At 40.6% G+C, this 19,927-nt stretch overlaps 1 protein-coding gene across 5 annotated transcripts in view; it reads right to left on the minus strand.

Moving 5' to 3' along the window:
- Positions 1-1,503: 1,503 nt before the first annotated feature.
- The window catches only part of CEP95 (centrosomal protein 95), a 62,296-nt gene continuing 43,872 nt past the window's right edge, over positions 1,504-19,927 (minus strand). For 4 of the 5 annotated variants that reach the window (XM_047757773.1, XM_047757772.1, XM_047757771.1 and 1 more), the window contains 9 exons: positions 8,597-8,736; positions 7,244-7,333; positions 6,272-6,401; positions 5,343-5,512; positions 5,166-5,240; positions 4,014-4,166; positions 2,401-2,547; positions 2,064-2,135; positions 1,504-1,819 (listed from right to left, as the gene is read on the minus strand). In XM_047757773.1, coding sequence (XP_047613729.1) covers positions 1,643-1,819; positions 2,064-2,135; positions 2,401-2,547; positions 4,014-4,166; positions 5,166-5,240; positions 5,343-5,512; positions 6,272-6,401; positions 7,244-7,333; positions 8,597-8,736 — 1,154 coding nt within the window. In that variant the 3' untranslated portion in view covers positions 1,504-1,642. The remainder of the gene's footprint in view (positions 1,820-2,063; positions 2,136-2,400; positions 2,548-4,013; positions 4,167-5,165; positions 5,241-5,342; positions 5,513-6,271; positions 6,402-7,243; positions 7,334-8,596; positions 8,737-19,927) is intronic. The other variant, XM_047757774.1, reaches the window with a different exon arrangement.

A 19,927-nucleotide genomic window follows, 5' to 3' on the forward strand; every position in this document is an offset into this window, starting at 1 on the left:
AGGATCTGAGCCGCATCTGCAACCTACACCACAGCTCACGGCGATGCTGGATCTTTAACTGAGAGAGGCCAGGGATCGAACCTGCATCCTTATGGATACCAGACAGGTTTGTTACTGTTCAGCCACAACAGAAACTCCCACTTTTTATTTTTCAGAAATACTTTGGCATATTTTTGTTTTCTCTCCTAGTCTTTGATCTTTGCTTAGTAATCTCTTCCCTTTCCTAGTGAATTCCCTCACCCATTCTTTTCTTCGGTTAGTCCTAGTTACTTAGGTTGGTAAAGAGCTGGCGAAACTAGCAGCTTAAGAGTCCTCTTAAAAATTAAAAAAAGCATAATGATGCTTTTACATAACAAATTTCAATAGCAGAGTATGTTGAGCAGTGAAAGGTGATCTAATCTAACCAGAGTTGCACCTGGTATTACAGTTGGAGACTGTTTTTCCAGCTTTCAGACTTTTCTACATTGTCATTGTGTTGATTATATTGCATTATAGTTATTGTGCCCACTCTTGCCATAGCTTTTAAAATAGAAATAGCATCACCCTGTATAGTTTGATTTGCTCAAGGATGCATTGTATATATCTATCTAGATGTTCTTTACCATTTTTCTTTTTATTAAGCATTAAGTTTTAGCTCTTGCGCCATGAGCCTCATCTTGTGCATGTTCCCTGTCCTTTCCGTTCAGCCGCCGGATTGACCTGTCACAATATGTTGTAGCTGTCGTCTGCGTGTCTCTCCTCGGGATGCTCCCAATGTGGCTGATCCCCCACGTCTTTAGGCCAGGAAGCCCCTGGCTGCCTGGAGTCCCTACATTGTCAGCTGCCGTTCCAAGAAGGTGGCACTCGGGACCACAGCATTGGATCTGCCGCCTACTCTTTCCTCCAGGAGAATCAGACCCCACCCCTCATGCTTCTTGGCTTCCAGGGCCCCTATCATTGTTCGTGCTGCTTCCCTAAATGCTCGGATGGGAGCCTCTCTTCGCCTTCCGGTCCTTCCCTGGTGCCCTCTGCCATCCTCTGGCTTTGATCAGCAGTCATTCTCAACTGCTCTCAAGGGACCCGCCAGCTCCTGACTCTCCACCCGAGGGGGTTTTTCTTTTTCCTCACCTGCCCCCATACCAGAAACAGGGTGGGTGTCCTCTTGCCCACTTCAAGTCCATCATGCCTCCTCCCCCGCAGTCCGTCACTAGTGCTCTTTGGAGGCGCAGACCGTCTGACCTCACGCCTGTCTCCTCTCCCAACAGAGAGAAGCCACAATGGATAAATTCTCATCTTCCAGCCTCCACGTGACTACGTTTTAACCCCACATTCCATCCCTTATAACAAGGCCACATTTCAGCCCTGTTCTCAAGCAGAGGGCTCTTTTCCTTTGGTCAGTGCGCCTCACTGTGTGTGTTCACCAAAACGACGGGCCGCAGGAGCTGGCTGCGGAATCAAGGCGTGTTAACTGCTCTTGTGCTCCGCTACTAGCGTTTCAGATCCTAAATTCAAAAGCAAGTCAACTTTAGGAAAACAATGTTTATTTAAAAACAGTTTCATAAAAAGTATCGGGAGTGAATATACAGGTAAGTTCCTTAGAAGTGATTCTGCTGGGTTAGACTTTACTGGCTCAATTCTTGCTCTGCCCTGGTGACGTCTGGCCTTACAGGAAGGGATTTTTACTGTACTGAAAGGAAGCCAGATGAAGCCGAGATTTGAAGCGTTCCGCCTCCAACTCCCGAAAGAAAGCATCATCGTCGTTCTGTGTTATCAGGTTCTGCAGCTGTTCAATTTCCTTCTCCATTTTAGACCTCAGCTCCCTCTTCGCCTTATGTAACACCTAAAAGAATAGGTCATCCTGCTATTCACACATGGACCCAGGCCCATTCCCTCTCCACCTTCCTCCTCACGGAGCTGCTGTAGTCATTTTAATAGTTCAGCAGCAGCTCTTACAGAGACCTGAACAAGTGAAGTGAAAATCGTACAAAGTTTTGAATTGTAGACGGATCTCATTCTACTTGAAAAGCCTGAGGTGGTTATCTATCTCTTACGAAGGTAAATGATTTCAATCTGTTAATTATTACCTGAGCCTGGGATTTCTCTCTGGCTTTGAGTTCTTGACGTTCCTGTGATATAGCTTCTGCCAACAATGAAAACTGTTTTACAGGGAAGAAAACAAACCACATCTTACTTTGTAGTCCAAATATAACAGTTCTTATGCTTAAAATCTTTAATGGAAACAGGGTACTATAGATTCTGTACTACGGTCAAGCAGTAGCTTATTTTATGTTGAAAATGGGGTCAGTCCGACCTCAGCAACAAGGTCTGAGTTAACGTGTGGAGGTTTACTGTTCAACAGACTAAGCTGCCGTCTGACCCGGGGTGAGGGGATGAAGCAGGTCAGAGCAGCAGTGAGCCCACCTGGTCTTTATAGTAGTTCTCCAGTGAGTCCAGTTCGTTCTGGTGCTGTCTTTTTTGTTCATCTCGCTTTTCTCTGGCATAGTTTCTTAGGTCTCGTAATCTTTGCTTTTGAATTTGTAGACCTTCTTCAAATAGTTTCTTAAATATCTGTCGGTTATTTAGTCAGAAACATAAATAAACTTTCATGTAGGAATATAATTCTGCCCCAGTAGAGGTATATATGCTGATTACATTTCACAAAGATATAAAATGACAGCTTTATTGAGATAAAATTCACCCTTTTAAGATGTATAAATCAGTGCTTTTACTATATTGGTACAACCCTAACTGGTAATTTCAGAATATTCTCTTCACTCCAAAAAGAAACCCCATAACCATCAGCGGCCGCTCCCCCCTCCTTCTAGCAACCACTCTACTTTGTATGCCTACAGATTTGCCTATTCTGGACATCTCCTATAAATGGTTTCATAGAGTGTGTGGCATCTTTCACTTAGCATGTCTTCAACGTTCATCTATACTGTGGCATGTATCAATAATACCTTTTTATTGCCAAACACTCTACTAGACGGATATATCACGTTTTGTTTATCCGTTCATCAACTGATGAACACTGGGTTAGTTCCTCTTTTTGGTGATTATAAATAGTGTGTGGTTACCTAGGAGCAAAAGCACTGAATCACATGTTGAACCTTTTAAGGAACTGTCAAACAGGTTCCACAATTTTATAACCCCACGAGCCCTTCTCCACATCCTAACACTTTATTTTAGCCATTTTAGTGGGGGAGAGTTTATCTCACTGTGGTTCTAATTTGTATTTCTCTAATGACTCATGGTGTTCAGCATCTCTTCCAGTATCCCAAAGACTCCTTACTGCTCTCAGAAAAGAATTCTCAAGCAGCCACAAGTATAGGGCAAGAACTCCAGAGCAGAAACAGATGCTGCATCTACACTTGTGCAAAAATTAGGTTGATGTGGCTATCATCAAACCAGGCCCCAGGAAAACAAACTCTTCTAAGGTTCTGCACTGCCTAGGAAGGATTCTTGGTCAAAGTGCAGCCATGTGTTTGTCAGCCAACATTACCTTAGTGTCCGCTTACTTAGCCCCTCAAATCCTTAGCAGTATCCTCTAGAAACGAGGCTAATCGCATGACCCACTTTGGAGTATTAGCCCAGTTAAGTATAATGACCTTAAGGTTTTACTCTACAGAAGAAATTTAGTGCCAGTTTGGAATCCCAAACAACTAAATATTTCAGCTTGAGTAGAATGAGACAGCTAAAAACCTTCTGGGAAGATCTTACAGCATGTGCCCCACACCTTAAATTCCTGTCTTACGCGTTCCCAAACCACTACACAGTGGTCCTGGAGAAGTGCCCACATGCAGAAGGCCAGAGGGAATGGAGACCTAGAGCAGAGGCCGAGGATAGAGTGGGTGCACGAGGGGGGAAACAAAATGAGGGGTGGACAAGGCGGAACTCAGGCCAACATTTCCAACTTGCAGCTGGATTTTGGACTCGAGTTGGGACAAGAGTCAAAAAGAAGGTGGTCCTCAAAGGTAATGGACGAAAGGTACCTTCCTGACAGGGTGGATCAGAAAAGCCAAAGCCAAGTTTACCATTTCTTCGCGGGTCCTCATTCTCATCATTTTTGAACGTAACTGAACCCTATAATCATCGTAATATTTTCGGGCACGAACAACCTGCTGCCGATTTTCTTTTATCTTAGATTGGGTCAACTTCTGCCTGTGAATGCGGTCCTTGAAGTCTTGCTAAGAAAGAGAAAGGGGAAAGGCAGTGAGAACTTCAGGGTTCTCGTCTGCCCCCTCCCAGCCAGTTACGGAGGCCCGTGGCCAGCTGCCTGGACGTCAGGTGTGAAGGACTGTCAGCCCCCCCAGCCCCCGTCACCTCGGCTGGGAGAGCCGCTCCAAGGAGCCCCTCCTGCTGCAGAGAACAGCAGTGAAACTCATGGAATGAGAAGCTCATCTCCCCACTGCCCCAGGGGTCCACTTAAAAGGAGCAGAAAACTGGCCCTCTCCAAGACCTTCACGCTGAGTTATCAAGAGAACTGACATGAAAACTAAGGAAGGGAGATGGTATCTTAACAAAGCAGTGGGGGTGCAATGACGTCCTGTACATAAAGCCTTCAGCTGGGTGTTGCACGCCCATCCCGTGCAGTGTTTCCGGTGGCTTCCCCTTCTTCTCGTGAACAGTTCGGGAGTATAGTTCCCACTGCTCGTCTCTACACTCTGTCTCTTCCTCGGGCTTGCCGTCTCTGACCTCTGTCCTCTCATGATCCTCAGAGGATAAGCTACTATGTATGATTCTCAATCCAAATTCTGATGGAGACCTAACAACCTCAGCGTTCTATCTGGGACCTGAGAAAGATGGGAGAGGACACAAAAAGCGCTAGGCTAGAACCACCTGACATTTCCAAGAGGCTGTGGAGGTAGAGACAGACCTGGATTAAAAATCTCAACTCTACCTTTGCCAACGGTGGGACCCAGGGCAAGTTAACGTCGCAAAGCTTCCGGTTTTCTTCGTTTCATAGAAACTATCTTTACAATGCTGCTACAAAGACTACATGAAACCGTGTATATACAGACAGTACCTACCCACCCTCCCATCAGTTTTCATTCAAGACCTAAATGCTTCCTCAAGCAAGACTTAGAGGTGTGAGTCTGTGGGACTGCTGTTTAGCTGGGGTACAAATAAGAATTAATACAACTTACAAATCTAAAATTATAATACCCAATTTGCTCTGCACCTACCAGTCTTCTGTTATGTTCATATTCTTTCTTGACAAGCGCAGTAAGGAGGTCATGCCTTCGCAAGGCTTCTTCTACCTTGAAGTGGGAGAGAAGGGAAGGATGTTAATAATTCTATTCACTGGGTCCTCAAGGATAAGCTCTTCCCCTTTCTGGCTTGTATTCCTAAACTTAACTTACTTCATCCTGGAGTTTCTTCTTTGATCGATTTTCTCTACATGCATCTTTTTTGAGCTGTTCTACCTGAGCAATTTGCTGTTTCCACATTTTGCTTAGTGTTTGGCCAGAAACATAGAGAAATGGAAACTGCTGCAGCATCAGGGGCAGGAGACTATGTTCATTCACTTTCACTGCAAGGTAAAAAAAAAAGTCTTAACTTGAGAAACTTGCTGACAGCTTTTAAGAAAAAGCTCATCCCTTGTTCCTGGTAGATCAAAGCTTATCTACGTGATGTGGTTCTGAGCCTGAAAAGAACAGTTCTCAAGTCATGTTACTACTTTTGCATGCCATCGTTGACTGGAAGAAGGCATCTCCCAGTAAGGATGAAAATGAGCTCAACAGTTCTGGCTGACGACATACTGGTCTTGTGAAGTCCATCTTAACTGCTCAGCCGATTCAGCGCTTGGGATGGATGCTGTGTGTGTGGTCAGACAGACTCCTCGGCCCTCCTGGGAGGCAAAGTGTCGGATGGGATGTAGTTAGAAGGCTGGCAGTCTTTGAAACTGCACTCTGGCGCCAACTGTCAATACAACAGGAGCTGGACAGGCTCTCTGCTTGCTTTGGAGCATCCCTGTGGTTCCACCAACTTCCCAGAAACAAAGAAAAGGCAACCAGTGTGAGTGCGAAGAATGAAAGCTGGAACAGCAGGTCACAGCTCTGGCCTCCGTTTGGTGCCAATATATTGGTATATAATTAAGAGTTTTAAATAAATGCCTTATTTCAGAGTTTTATCTCTCTTTATAGAAATCTAGCGTATGGCAGTGATAAAAGATGGAAACTTTCTCCAGCTAACTGGTAGACTGTTAGTTTTTAGTGCTGTGTCCTTGGACTGCGGCAAACACTTTTAAAGGATGCCAGTTTTCCATAAAGTACAATTTTGTGGGTCTTACTTGGAACTGCGTTATTTGGCTTTGGCAAGCCACTTCTTGGACTTGGAGATGTGGTTTTTCTAGAGTAAATCTTCCAGGGCTGACTACGTTTTGGAGTTTCTTTATGAAGAGTTTCTCCGTATATTTTTTCCTTAGAAGCAGATAAAAAACAGAATAGCAATGAGAGAAAGCTAATAACTCTTTCATACATCATCTTAAATATTATATATTGACAAAAATAGCTAACATAATCCCCATCCAAACCACCTTACTTCAAATTTCTAAAATCTGGTTAGTATTTAACTTACCTTAAATTAAACGCATCTTTTGGTTTCTGGCATCCCTTGGAATTTGAAAAAGCATTGAATTTTTTAAAGTTTCATAGTTGCCATAGTCCCACACCCTAAATGCAACTACTACTGATGTTTTGATGTACTGGCCCTTTAACAACTTTTTCATGTAGACGGTAAAAGTTCTTAAACAATGTTTAGTCATAACCATATTGTATTTTATATCCTGTTGTTTATGAACATTTTAACATAAGCATTTTCCCCATGCCTTCATTTAGTTTCTACAACTATTCTTTTGAAAGGCAATGAAAACTTATGCTTTGGGTTTCTTCCAATCAGGCACAGAACAACTGGGATTTCCTGACTTCTGTTACTCCCTTCAACTTGTCAGTCAAATCTGTTTTTTAAAACCCTAGTGAACTGATAAAGAAATAGGATTCCTTCAAAACTGAAGGAAGTTTTAGGCAGGAAGCAATAATGCTAGTGTTCTTTGGCACCATGTCTTGCCACATTTTTGCAACTTGGCTACCCTATATATATATACATAAAAGAAAATCCCACATGATGAAATGAAATTCTGCCTTTTTCCAAAGGGCTAATGATTAAGGCCCTATTGATTCTTTTTTCCTTTTAAAAAGATCGTCTCTGTACTTTCCACTGATCTGATCAAATGGCATTTATTACAGTAGAGACTTTTACCCACTGTTTCCTCCTCCTCATTTATTCCTAAAGGTCCAATATTCTCTTGAACTTTATTTCTTCTTAGTTCCTTTTCAAATGCTTCAGTTATTGCCTAGAAGGAAAGAGGCCATATAATATATAGTTATTAAAACATACATTCACTTAAGATTCTGCCATTCCATTCACTTTTAAGTTCCTTTCAGGCTATATATCATAAATGTAAATTATTTAGCAGATATGTAACTGGGACATAAAACTTGACATAATTATAAAAACTGTGAAAACACAATGGAATACTACTCAGCCATAAAAAAGAACAAGAGAATGCCATTTGCAGCAACATGGATGGAACTAGAGACTCTCATACTAAGTGAATTAAGTCAGAAAGAAAAAAAAAATACCATATGATATCACTTATATGTGGAATCTAATCTATGGCACGAATGAATCTTTCCACAGAAATGAAAAGCATGGACATGGAGAAGAGACTTATGGTTGCTGGGGGGGTGGGGATGGATTGGGAATTTGGAGTTAATAGATGCAAACTATTGCCTTTGGAATGGATAAGCAATGAGATCCTGCTGTACAGCACTGAGAACTATATTTAGTCACTTATGATGGAGCATGATAATGTGAGAAAAAAGAATGTATATATGTATGTATGACTGGGTGACCTTGCTGTATAACAGAAAATTGACAGAACACTGTAAGCCAGCTATAATGGAAAAAAATAAAAATCATTATTTAAAAAAAAAACTGTGAGGATGAAAAAATACATTATTTTGATACTCCCCTGAATGGAAGTTACATGCTAAATTGGAAGTTACATATAGAGCTGAAATTACATGTTACTGTAAGACACTGAAATTAGGTTCAGTTTTTTACCATTCTAAGACATACTATATAGTGTTCTAAATTTATGCTGCATTTCAAAATCCCTATTCCACAGCAGAAAGTCTTCCTTAGCAATCATACATTCTCCTTATTAAATACTAACCACCGCACCTCTCATTCCCATCTTGGGCACTATCATCCTATCTAGAACTCAAATGTCCTGTTATTTAATCCATCTCAAATTCCCTTCATTTCTAAAGCCTTCTCTGAAAATACCAGCCTACACTGATCTACTTTTTCTTAATCACTGCAGCACATGGCTATATCTCACAAGATGAGTTTTCTTAAAGTTTTATGAGTACACATTTTATGTTCCCTAATGGGAGACATAAAAATTAGGTCACATAATTCTGTCATTCACTCAGCTCAAGAATATTAAATGCATTTTAAGCCTTTAATCAACAGCATGTTCACTGTAGCATGTGGCTGACTGTAAATGGTAACACCTGCTGCCCAATGGCAGTTAAGAGATGGGACATACCTTTGCTTGGAATCGGCGGTTATCTGCTTCTTTTGGCTTTCGCTGCTTTTTTCTCCGCATATGGAACTGTTTGTTTTTGTTAACTGGAGATGGAGAGAGTGAATGAGATCTGGAGGGCAGCTTTCTATGCACGGCAAGTCCTACAACATGGAGACACGTACCATAAGTTTCTGAAAGCCAGAAATGTTAAGGTGGCAGCCAAAGAGTTGAGTTTTACCAAATTCAAAGATTTGCTGTGAATGTGCTTAAATGTACTCTCCGCTATAGCTAATTTCTATTTGTTTGTATGTTTAGTCACACAAAGCAAACGGATGAATGCACAATGTATATTCAAAATGTCTCAAAGAAGTACTAAGGTTGTATATTCAACTTTGGGTTGAAAATCAAGCAACACGCGGAATGCATGCTGCACACAAAGGCCTATATTAAGTACTCTTGATTGGTAGGAGAAGAAGAAAACATTAAACCATCTGAGCTGTATGTCTCCTACCCTTTCACCTATCAAGGTCCTGAGGAGCAGGATGTAACTATGTATATATATCTTACCCTTAAAAAGCAGCCTGCTTATAAGCAAAAGTTAATATAATTTAGCATTTTTTAAGGAGTCCCATTCTTCCCTGCTTAGCAATCTTGCCTTCCTAATTCCATACTGCCTAAGAGATCTAACAAATTACCTCTCCACTAACTTTTTTATATTCCACTGTTTACATATCTGCTTGGGCATCTGCTAGTTGTGAAGTAGGGCATTTCATCCCTTTTCGGAAAAGTAAGAAATTCACTTTGGCTCTAATCTCAAGGAAATTAGTTTGATAGCTTTTTTTTTTTTTTTGTCTTTTTGCTATCTCATGGGCTGCTCCCTCGGCATATGGAGGTTCCCAGGCTAGGGGTCGAATCAGAGCTGGAGCCGCCGGCCTACGCCAGAGCCACAGCAACACGGGATCCGAGCCGCGTCTGCAACCTACGCCACAGCTCACGGCAACGCCGGATCGTTAACCCACTGAGCAAGGGCAGGGACCGAACCCGCAACCTCCTGGTTCCTAGTCGGATTCTTTAACCACTGCGCCACGACGGGAACTCCTAGTTTGACAGCTTTCTAAAGTTTTCCCTGAGAATCCAATGTCCCTGGGCTCTTATTTTTCTTTCCACTCTCTTTTAATTCAAATCTTTCAAATTTTTTTCTCAATTTTCTTTTTTTTTTTTGTCTTTTGTCTTTTTAGGGCCACACCTGTGGGATATGGAGATTCCCATATATAGACATTAGGGGTCTAATTGGAGCTGTTGCTGACGGCCTACACCACAGCTGCAGCCATGCAGGATCCGAGCCACACCTACAACCTATACCACAGCTCACGGCAACGCCGGATTCTTAACCCACTGAGTGAGGCCAGGGATCAAACCCGCAATCTCAAGGTTTCTAGTTGGATTCGTTTCCGTTGCACCACGACAGAACTCCTCAAATTACTTTAACATCTTAAGGTGGTAAGTAAAATTGACTTGCACAATCTATTTATTTATTTTTTTGTCGTTTTAGGGCCACACTGGCAGCATACGGAGGTTCCCAGCTAGGGGTCAAGTCGGAGCTGTAGCCGCCAGCCTATGCCACAACCACAGCAATGCTGGATCTGAGCCACATCTGTGACCTACACCACAGCTCATAGCAATGCCAGATCCTAAACCCACTGAGTGAGGCCAGGGATCGAATCTGCGTCCTCATGGATACTAGTCAGATTTGCTTCCACTGAGCCACAACAGGAACTCCTCACAATCTATTTTAAATGATGTTTCTGTAACATTTTACTATGTCCACAATGTATTCTTTAGAAACTAAAGATCCAATAAAAACAACATTTTAACTTAAAATGTTTTCAAAGTAGGATATCATGTACATGTGAATAGTAAGGGAAACATGTAGGTTTACTGGATGAGGGTTTCAGAGATTACCTGAGTCAAATTTAAAGGAAGACAGCTGAAATAATCAAGAGAAGGAAAGAGCACTCTTGGAGGGGAAAGGAAAAAAAAAAAACAAAAAACCCCAAAAAACTGAAAAGTTACAGAAGTTTTGGGTAAGAAATGGACTGTTTCTAGAGGAACAAGGATAACCAAAGTAGATAAAAATGAATGAAAAACAGAATTTTAGCTGGTGGAGGATAGGATAATAATTCGAACAAACGATAGGAAGTGTCTGAAAGGATGTGGCAAGCCAGGAGTTCCTGTCGTGACACAGTGGTTAACGAATCCGACTAGGAACCATGAGGTTGTGGGTTTGATCCTTGGCCCTGCTCAGTGGGTTAAGGATTTGGTGTTGCCGTGAGCTGTGGTGTAGGTCGCAGACACGGCTCAGATCCCGCGTTGCTGTGGCTCTGGTGGAGGCTGGCAGCTACAGCTCCGATTAGACCCCTAGCCTGGGAACCTCCATATGCCACGGGTGTGGCCCTAGTAAAGGCAAAAAGACCAAAAAAAAAAAAAAAAAGATGTGGCAAACCAGAAGCTGTCACACATTGCTGAGATGAGTACAGACTGATGCAGTCACGTTGGAGGTGAATTTGGCAATGGTGAACAAGTATAAAAGCCATGACCCAGCAATTCTAATAGATCTTTAAAAATTTTGTACATATCACGGGTTGTTCATTATAGAATTGTTTGCAGCTTTCATAACCATAATCTATATATTCACAATAGGGGAAATATACACACACACACACGAATGGGGTACACTGTATGAACTTAATTATACAGCACTTAAAACTGGAAATATCAACAGAATTCTAAAACAATGTTAACAACAACAACAAAAAAAAGTTGCAGAATAATATATACAGTATCTATGTAAATTAAAAAAAATAAAACAATAGGAGTTCTCACTGTAGCTCAGTGGTAATGAACCCAACTAGTATCCATGAGGATGTGGGTTGGATCCCTGGCCTCACTCAGTGGGTTAAGGATCTGGCATTGCCGTGAACTGTGGTATAGGTTACAGACATAGCTCAGATCTGGTGTGGCTGTGGCACAGGCCAACAGCTCTAGCTCTGATTCGACCCCTAGCCTGGGAACCTCCATACGCTGCAAATGTGTGGCAAAAAAAAAAAAAAAAAAACTAAATAAATAAATACATAATGAAGTAGCATTTAGGACAAGTAATACACAAGCTGTTACAGTATAAAGACAAGGATGAAAGGGTTCCAGTTCAGGATGGCAAGAGAAGCTCCTGAACTCACCTCCTCCCATGGCAGTGACATCTACACTGCAGATGGAAGAATTCCCTCTGAAAGGAATTCAGACACTAGCCGAGTGACTCCTACCTATCAGCTGAATGAGGAAAACCTCACATCAAAATAGGCTGTGGCACAGCCTCATCTTCTAGGAGCCATCATGAATGAACAAAGTGGCCTGGACAATCACAAAGATGTGGGAGCCACCCAAGAGCTAGGGATGGACTGGATGGTTAGGACACCTCCTATGCAAGGCTACTCCTTCCAGACTGGGAGAGTAGCTGTTTTACCTAATGCACAGAAACCAACACAGAGTCAAGGAAAATAAAGAAACAGAAGAATATGTTCCAAACAAAAGAGTAAGATGAAACTCAAGAAACAGATCTTGATGAAACGGATAAGGGATTTACTTGATAAAGAGTTCAAAATATACCACACTGTAGATCAACTATAATTTGGAAAAAATGCAAAATAATTAAACACAAAAAGAAGGTGTTAAAAGGAAAAAAATAAGTTAGACACCGATCAGGGGAAAAAAAGGGCTGAAAATAATGGTCATAAAGGTGCTCAATGAGGTGAGGAGAACAATACATGAACAAGGTAAGAATTTCAACAAAGAGACAGAATACCTAAGAAAGCACGAAAACTTGAGACAGGATTAAGAGAGTGGACTAGAAGACTGGAGTCCGCCTTCTCTCATGAAAACAGAATTACAACCAATTGCTGAACAACCATTAATAAAATAGACTGAAAACTACCAAAAAAGACATCCTACTCCAAAAGACAAAGAGGAGGCCATACTGAGATGGGAGGAGGGGCAATTATGTGATATAAGCAACCCCACACCTGCCGGTGGGGGGCCCACAGACTGGAAAGTAACTATGTTGCAGAGGCTCACCCACGGGAGTGAGAGTTCCCAGGCCCAGAGCATTTGGCGCTGAGGGCCAGCGGGGCTTGTGGGTAAGAGCTCCACAGGACTGGGAGAAATGGAGAAAGGCACACACAGGCCTTCATGTGTATCAGGTCCCAGGGGAAAGCAGAGACTCCACAGGAATCTGGGCTAGATCTGCCTACGGTTCTTGGAGGATCTCCAGGGAAAATAGGGAATGACTGTGGCTCATTGTTGGGGAAGGACACTGGAGGTCTTGAGAATAATCATCAGCGTGAACACTTCTAGAGGTGGCCATTTTGGAAAAATCCGGGCCCATCCAGCAGGGCTGAGAAGCCCCAGGCCAAAACAACGAAATGGGTGGATCACAGCAAAGAGACTGCCTAAAGACCCCTCCAGGCACACAGCCACCTCTAATCACGCCCAGAAACAAAGCCCCACCCAGCAGAGGGATAAGAATCAGCTCCACCTACCAGTGGGCAGGAACCAGTCCCTCCATCGGGAAGCCTGCAGCAAGCCCCCTGACAACTTTGGTCACAAGGGGGGCAGACATCAGAAGCAAAAAAGGCTGCAACCCCACTGCCTGCTAAAAGGAGACCACACAAAAAAATCTATACAAAATGAAAAGGCATTAAAAAAATATTAAAAAATAAAACCATCAAAAAAAAAAAAAGACATCTAGTTAAAAAAAAAAAAGAAAAGAAAAGGCAGAGAATTGTAACTCAGATAAAGGGACAAGAAAAAACCCCAGAAAAACAGCTACGTGATCTGGAGATTTCCAATGAAAAAGACTTTAGACTAATATAGTAAAGATGATTCAAATAAACTGGAGGCAAAGACTGATGAATTACAAGAAACGCTGAACAAAGAAAAGATATAAAGATTAAGCAACCAGAGAAGCAAAATACAACAACTGAAATAAAAAATTCACTAGAAGGAAACTGCAGCAGGATACAGGAGGCAGAAGAACAAATAAGCGAGGTGGAAGACAGATGGGTGGAAATCAATGATGCAGAACAGAAAAGAGAATAAAGACGGAAAAGAAATGAAGACAATCTAAGAAAACTCTGGGACAACTTTAAATGCACAGATATCCGTACTTTAAGGGTTCCAGAAGGAGAAGAGAGAAAACATTTGAAGAGATAATAACCGAAAATTTCCCTAACATGGGAAAGAAAGGAATTACTCACTCAAATCCAGGAAGCACAATGAGCACCCTATAAAATAAACTCAAGGAGGGAGTTCCCATTTTGGCTCAGTGGTAATGAACCCAACTAGTATCCATGGGGATGTGGGTTTGATTCCTGGCTTTGCTCAGTGGGTTAGAAACCTGGCATTGCCATGATCTGTGACAAAGGTCACAGATGCAGCTCAGATCCTGAGTTACTGTGGCTGTGGCACAGGCCAGCAGCTGCAGCTCCAATTCAATCCCTATGGGAATTTCTGTACACCACAGATGCGATCCTAAAAAAAAGACAGACAAAACAAAACCCACACAAAACCTAAGGAGGAACACCTAAGACACATATTCATCAACCTGACCAAAATTAAAGACAAAGAGTAAATATTGAAAGCAGCAAGGGAAAAAAAAACAAGTAACAAAGGAACCCTGATTAGATTACTGGCTGATTTTTCAGCAGAAACTCCTGCAGGCCAGAAGGGAATGGGATGATATATTTAAAGTGATGAAAGGAAAGAAAAAAACCTCCAACCAAGATTATTCTACCCAGAAAGGCTAGCATTCAGATTTGAAGGAGAAATCAAAAGCTTTATAGACAAGCAAAAGCTAAGAGAATTCAGCACCACTAAATCAGCTTTACAACAAATACTAAAGGAACTTCTTAGGTAGAAAAGAAAAGGCTACAATTAGAAACGAAAATATTGCAAATGACAAGGCACACCAGTAAACACATACATATTGTAAAAGTAGGAAATCATCCACACACAAATATGCTACCGAAACCAGAAATCGTGAGAAGGGTGCAAATGCAGGATACCATAGATGCATCTGCAATCAAGAAACCAATAACTTAATCTTGTATATATGTAAACTTCCATACCAAAACTTCATGGTAACCTCAAAACAAAAATCTACAATAGATACACAAATAAGAAAAAGCAATCCAAATACAACATTAAGATAGTCAAACCACAAGAGAAGAGAACAAGGGAAGAAAAAATGTCAACAACAACAAAAAAATCAAAACAATTAACAAAATGGCAATAAGAACATGCATATTAATAATTATCTTAAATGTAATGTCCCAGCCAAAAGATAAAGACTGGCTGAATGGATACAAAAATAAGAACCATATACATGTTGCCTTCAATAGACTCACTTCAGGAGTTCCTGTCGTGGCACAGTGGTCAACAAATCCGACCAGGAACCATGAGGTTGCAGGTTCCATCCCTGGCCTTGCTCAGTGGGTTAAGGATCCGGCGTTGCCCTGAGCTGTGGTGTAGGTTGCAGACACGGCTCGGATCCCACGTTGCTGTGGCTCAGGCATAGGCCAGTGGTTACAGCTCCGATTAGACCCCTAGCCTGGGAACCTCCATATGCCACGGGAGCAGACCTAGAAAAGGCAAAAAGACCAAAAAAAAAAAAAAAAAAAGACTCACTTTAGATCTAGGGACACATACAAATTGAATGTGAGAGGATGGAAGAAAATATTCCATGCAAACAGAAATCATAAGAAAGCTGGAGTAACAACACTCATATCAGAAAAAAATAGACCTTAAAATAAAGAACACTATAAGAGACAAAGAAGGACATTACATAATGAGCAAAGGATCAATCCAAGAAGAAGATATAATAATTGTAAATGTATATGCACTCAACATAGGATCATCTCAATATATAAGGCAACTGCTAACCACCTTAAAATGCGAAATTGACAATAACACAATAATAGCAAGGAACTTTAACACCCCACTTACAGCAATGGACAGAACATCCAGAGAGAAAATCAACAAGGAAACACAGGCCTTAATTTTTTTTTTTTTGTCTTTTTACCATTTTCTTGGGCCACTCCCGTGGCATATGGAGTCTCCCAGGCTAGGGGTCGAATTGGAGCTGCAGCCGCCGGCCTACACCAGAGCCATAGCAACGTGGGATCCGAGCGGCATTTGCAACCTACACCACAGCTCGCGGCAACGCCGGATCCTTAACCCACTGAGCAAGGCCAGGGATCGAACCCGCAACCTCAAGGTTCCTAGTCGAATTCATTAACCACTGAGCCACGACGGGAACTCCAACACAGGCCTTAATTTATTTAAGATGTATTAGACCAGATGGACTTAATAGGTATTTATAGACCATTCCATCCAAAAGCAGCAGAATACATATTCTTCAAGTGCACACAGAACATTCTCTAGGATAGATCACATTCTGGGGCACAAATCAAGCCTCGGTAAATTTAAGAAAATTGAAATCATATCAAACATCTTTCCTGACCACATCACTATAAGATCAGAAATCAACAATGACCAAAAAAAACTACAAAAACCACAAACACGTGAAGACTAAACAGCATGCTATTAAACAACCAATGGATCACTGAAGAAATCAAAGAGGAAATTTAAAAATACCTAGAAGCAAATGACAACAAAGACACAAGAATCCAAAGCCTATGGGATGCAGCAAAAGCAGTTCTAAGAGGGAAGTTTACAGCAATACAAGCCTACCTCAGGAAATAAGAACAATCTCAAATAAACAACCTAACTTTATACCTAAAGGAACTACAGAAAGAACAAACAAAACCCAAAGTTAGCAGATGGAAAGAAATCATAAAGATCAGAGCAGAAATAAATGAAACATAAATGAAGAAAATCATAGAAAAGATCAATGAAAATAAAAGCTTGTCCTCTGAAAAGATCAACAAAACTGATAAACCTTTAGCCAGACTCATCAAGAAAAAAAAGACAGCACTCAAATCAATAAAAATCAGAAATGAAAAAGAAGTTACAACAGGAGTTCCCGTCATGGTGCAGCAGAAACTAATCTGACTAGGAACCTTGAGCTTGCGGGTTCGATCCCTGGCTTTGATCAGTGGGTTAAGGATCCAGAATTGCCATGAACTGTGGTGTATGTCACACAGGTGGTTCGGATCTGTCATTGTTGTGGCTGTGGCTGTGTCTGGCAGCTGTAGCTCCGATTAGACCCCTAGCCTGGGAACCTCCATATGCTGCAGGTGCAGCCCTAAAAAGCAAAAAAAAAAGTTACAACAGACATCACAGAAATACAAAGGATCTAAGAGACTACATGCCAATAAAATGGACAACCTAGAAGAAATAGACAATTTCTTAGAAAAGTACAATTTTCCAAAACTAAACCAAGAAGAAATACAAAAGATGAATGGACCAATCGCAAGTACTGAAATTGAAACTATGATTTAAAAACTTCAACAAACAAAAGTACAAGACCAGATGGCTTTGCAGGCAAATTCTATCCAAGATTTAAAGCGTTAACACCTTCCTTCTTAAACTATTCCAAAAAATTACAGAGGAACACTCCCAAACTCATTCCACGAGGCCATCGTCACCCTGATACCAAAACCAGACAAAGACACCGCAAAAAAAAGAAAATTACAGGCCAGTATCAATGATGAACATAGATGCAAAAATCATCAACAAAATACCAGCAAACTGAATCTAGCAATACATTAAAAGAATCATACACCATGATCAAGTGAGATTTATTCCCAGGATGCAAGGATTTTTCAATATCTGCAAATCAATAATATACCATATTAATAAACTGAAGAATAAAAACCATATGAACTTTTGAATAGACACTGAAAAAGCTTCTGACAAAATCTAACACCCATTTCTTTTTTTTTTTTTGCCTTTTGTCTTTTTTTTGTTGTTGTTGCTATTTCTTGGGCCGCTCCCGCGGCATATGGAGGTTCCCAGGCTAGGGGTTGAATCGGAGCTGCAGCCACCGGCCTACGCCAGAGTCACAGCAACGCAGGATCCGAGCTGCGTCTGCAACCTACACCACAGCTCACGGCAACGCCGGATCGTTAACCCACTGAGCAAGGGCAGGGACCGAACCAGCAACCTCATGGTTCCTAGTCGGATTCGTTAACCACTGCGCCACGACGGGAACTCCATAACACCCATTTCTGATAAAAACCCACCAGAAAATGGGCATAGAGGGACCCTACCTCAACATAATAAACACCAGGTATGACAAACTCATAGCCAACATCATTCTCAGTGGCAAAAAGCTGAAAGAATTCCTACTAAGATCAGCAACAATACAAGGAGGCCCACTTTAGACACTATTATTCAACACAGTTCTGGAAGTCCTAGCTAGCCAAGGCAATCAGAAAAGAAAAAGAAATAAAAGGAATCCAAATTGGAAAGGAAAAAGTAAAACTTTCACTGCAAATGACATGATAGTATACGTAGAAAATCATAAGGATGCTACCAGAAACACTGATACAGCTCATCAATGAATTTGTTAAAGCTGCAGGATATAAAACTAATACACAGAAATCAACTGCATTTCTATATACTAACAATGAAAGATAAGAAAGAGAAATTAGGAAAACAATCCATTTACCATCACATCAAAAAGAATAAAATGCCTAGGAATAACCTATCTAAAAAGACAAAAGAAAGGTACTCTGAAAACTATATAAGATGCTGATGAAAGAATCAAAGATGACACAAACAGATGGAAAGATATACCATGCTCATTGGTAAAGGTAAGTAAATAAATTCAGAATACTGTTGAAAAAGTGGTGGTGAAGTCACATTTAGTATGAAGGCTAAAAAACAACCATTAGTAAAAAAACTTGTTAATGGATACACAAGAGAAAAAATATAAACTATAACATCAAAAATATGAAATATGGTGGAAGAATAAGAATGTACAAGTCAGGGGGAGGGATGGGTTGGGCGTTTGGGACTGGCAATATGCACACTGTGGTATATGGAATGGCTGGCCAAGAGGGACCCGAATAGCACAGGGAACTCTACCAAATATTATGTGATAATCTATAAGGGGAAAGAATCTGAAAAAAAAAATGTAGAACTTTAGTGTGCATTCAAACTTACCAACTTAAAATAGACTATTATAAATATAAGATGTTTTATATAATCCTAATGGTAACCACAAAGTAAAAACCTTTAACAGATACACAAAATATAAAGAGAAAGGAATCTAAGCAAACAATTAGAGACAATCATCAAAGAACAAAGGAAGAATACAAGACAAGAAGGAAAAAGGAATTACAAAACAGCCAGAAAACAATTAACAAAATGGCAACACTAAGTCCATATCTTTCAGTAAATAATTAAATATAAATGGACTAAATTCTCCAATCAAGACAGAGTAGCCAAGTAGATTAAAAAAAAAGAAAAAAACAAACAAAAAAAAGACCCAACTATGTGCTACCTACAAGAGACTCTAGCTTTAAGGGAGACACAAAGACTGAAAGTGAAGGGATGGAAAAAGATATTCCATGCAAATGGAAACCAAATGAAAGCTAGGGTAGCTATACTTCTATCAGACAAAACAGACTTTAAGACAAAAAAGATCACTATATGATAAAGTAGTCAGTTCATAAAAAGAATATTTGTAAGTTTTTTGCACCTAACATAGGAGCATCTAAATACATAAAGCAAATATTAACACACTTAAACAGAGACATAACAGTATGATAACAGTAGAGGACTTCAATTCCCCACTTTCAACAATGGACAGATCATCTAGACAGATCAATAAGGAAATACTGTACTTAAATTACATGTTAGTCTAGATAACAGATGTTCACAGAATATTATTTCACAAAGCAGAATACACATTTTGCTCAAACACATGGAACATTCAAATACTTCCTTGAAAACTTTAAATGACTGAAATTGTATCAAGCATCTTTTCTGATCATGATGGTATATAACTAGCTATCAGTTATAAGAAGTAACAGAGAAAGTCACAAATATATGGAGATTAAGCAATTTCTTACTAAACCACCAATGGATCAAAGAAGAAATCAAGAGAAAATCTTTAAATCTTAAGAAAAATGAAAACACAATATACCAAAATTTATTGGATGTAGCAAAACAGTCCTAAGAGGGAAGTTCACAGCAATAAATGCCTCCATCAAAAACAAACTATGACACCTAAAGTCAAGCAACAAAATAAATAAGCAGAACCATATAAAACTGAAAAGCATCTGCACAGCAAAAGAAATGTTCAGGAGTTCCCATCGTGGTGCAGTGGTT

The sequence above is a fragment of the Phacochoerus africanus genome, chromosome 14 (genome assembly GCF_016906955.1).
Source record: "Phacochoerus africanus isolate WHEZ1 chromosome 14, ROS_Pafr_v1, whole genome shotgun sequence".
Taxonomy (NCBI): Eukaryota; Metazoa; Chordata; class Mammalia; order Artiodactyla; family Suidae; genus Phacochoerus; species Phacochoerus africanus.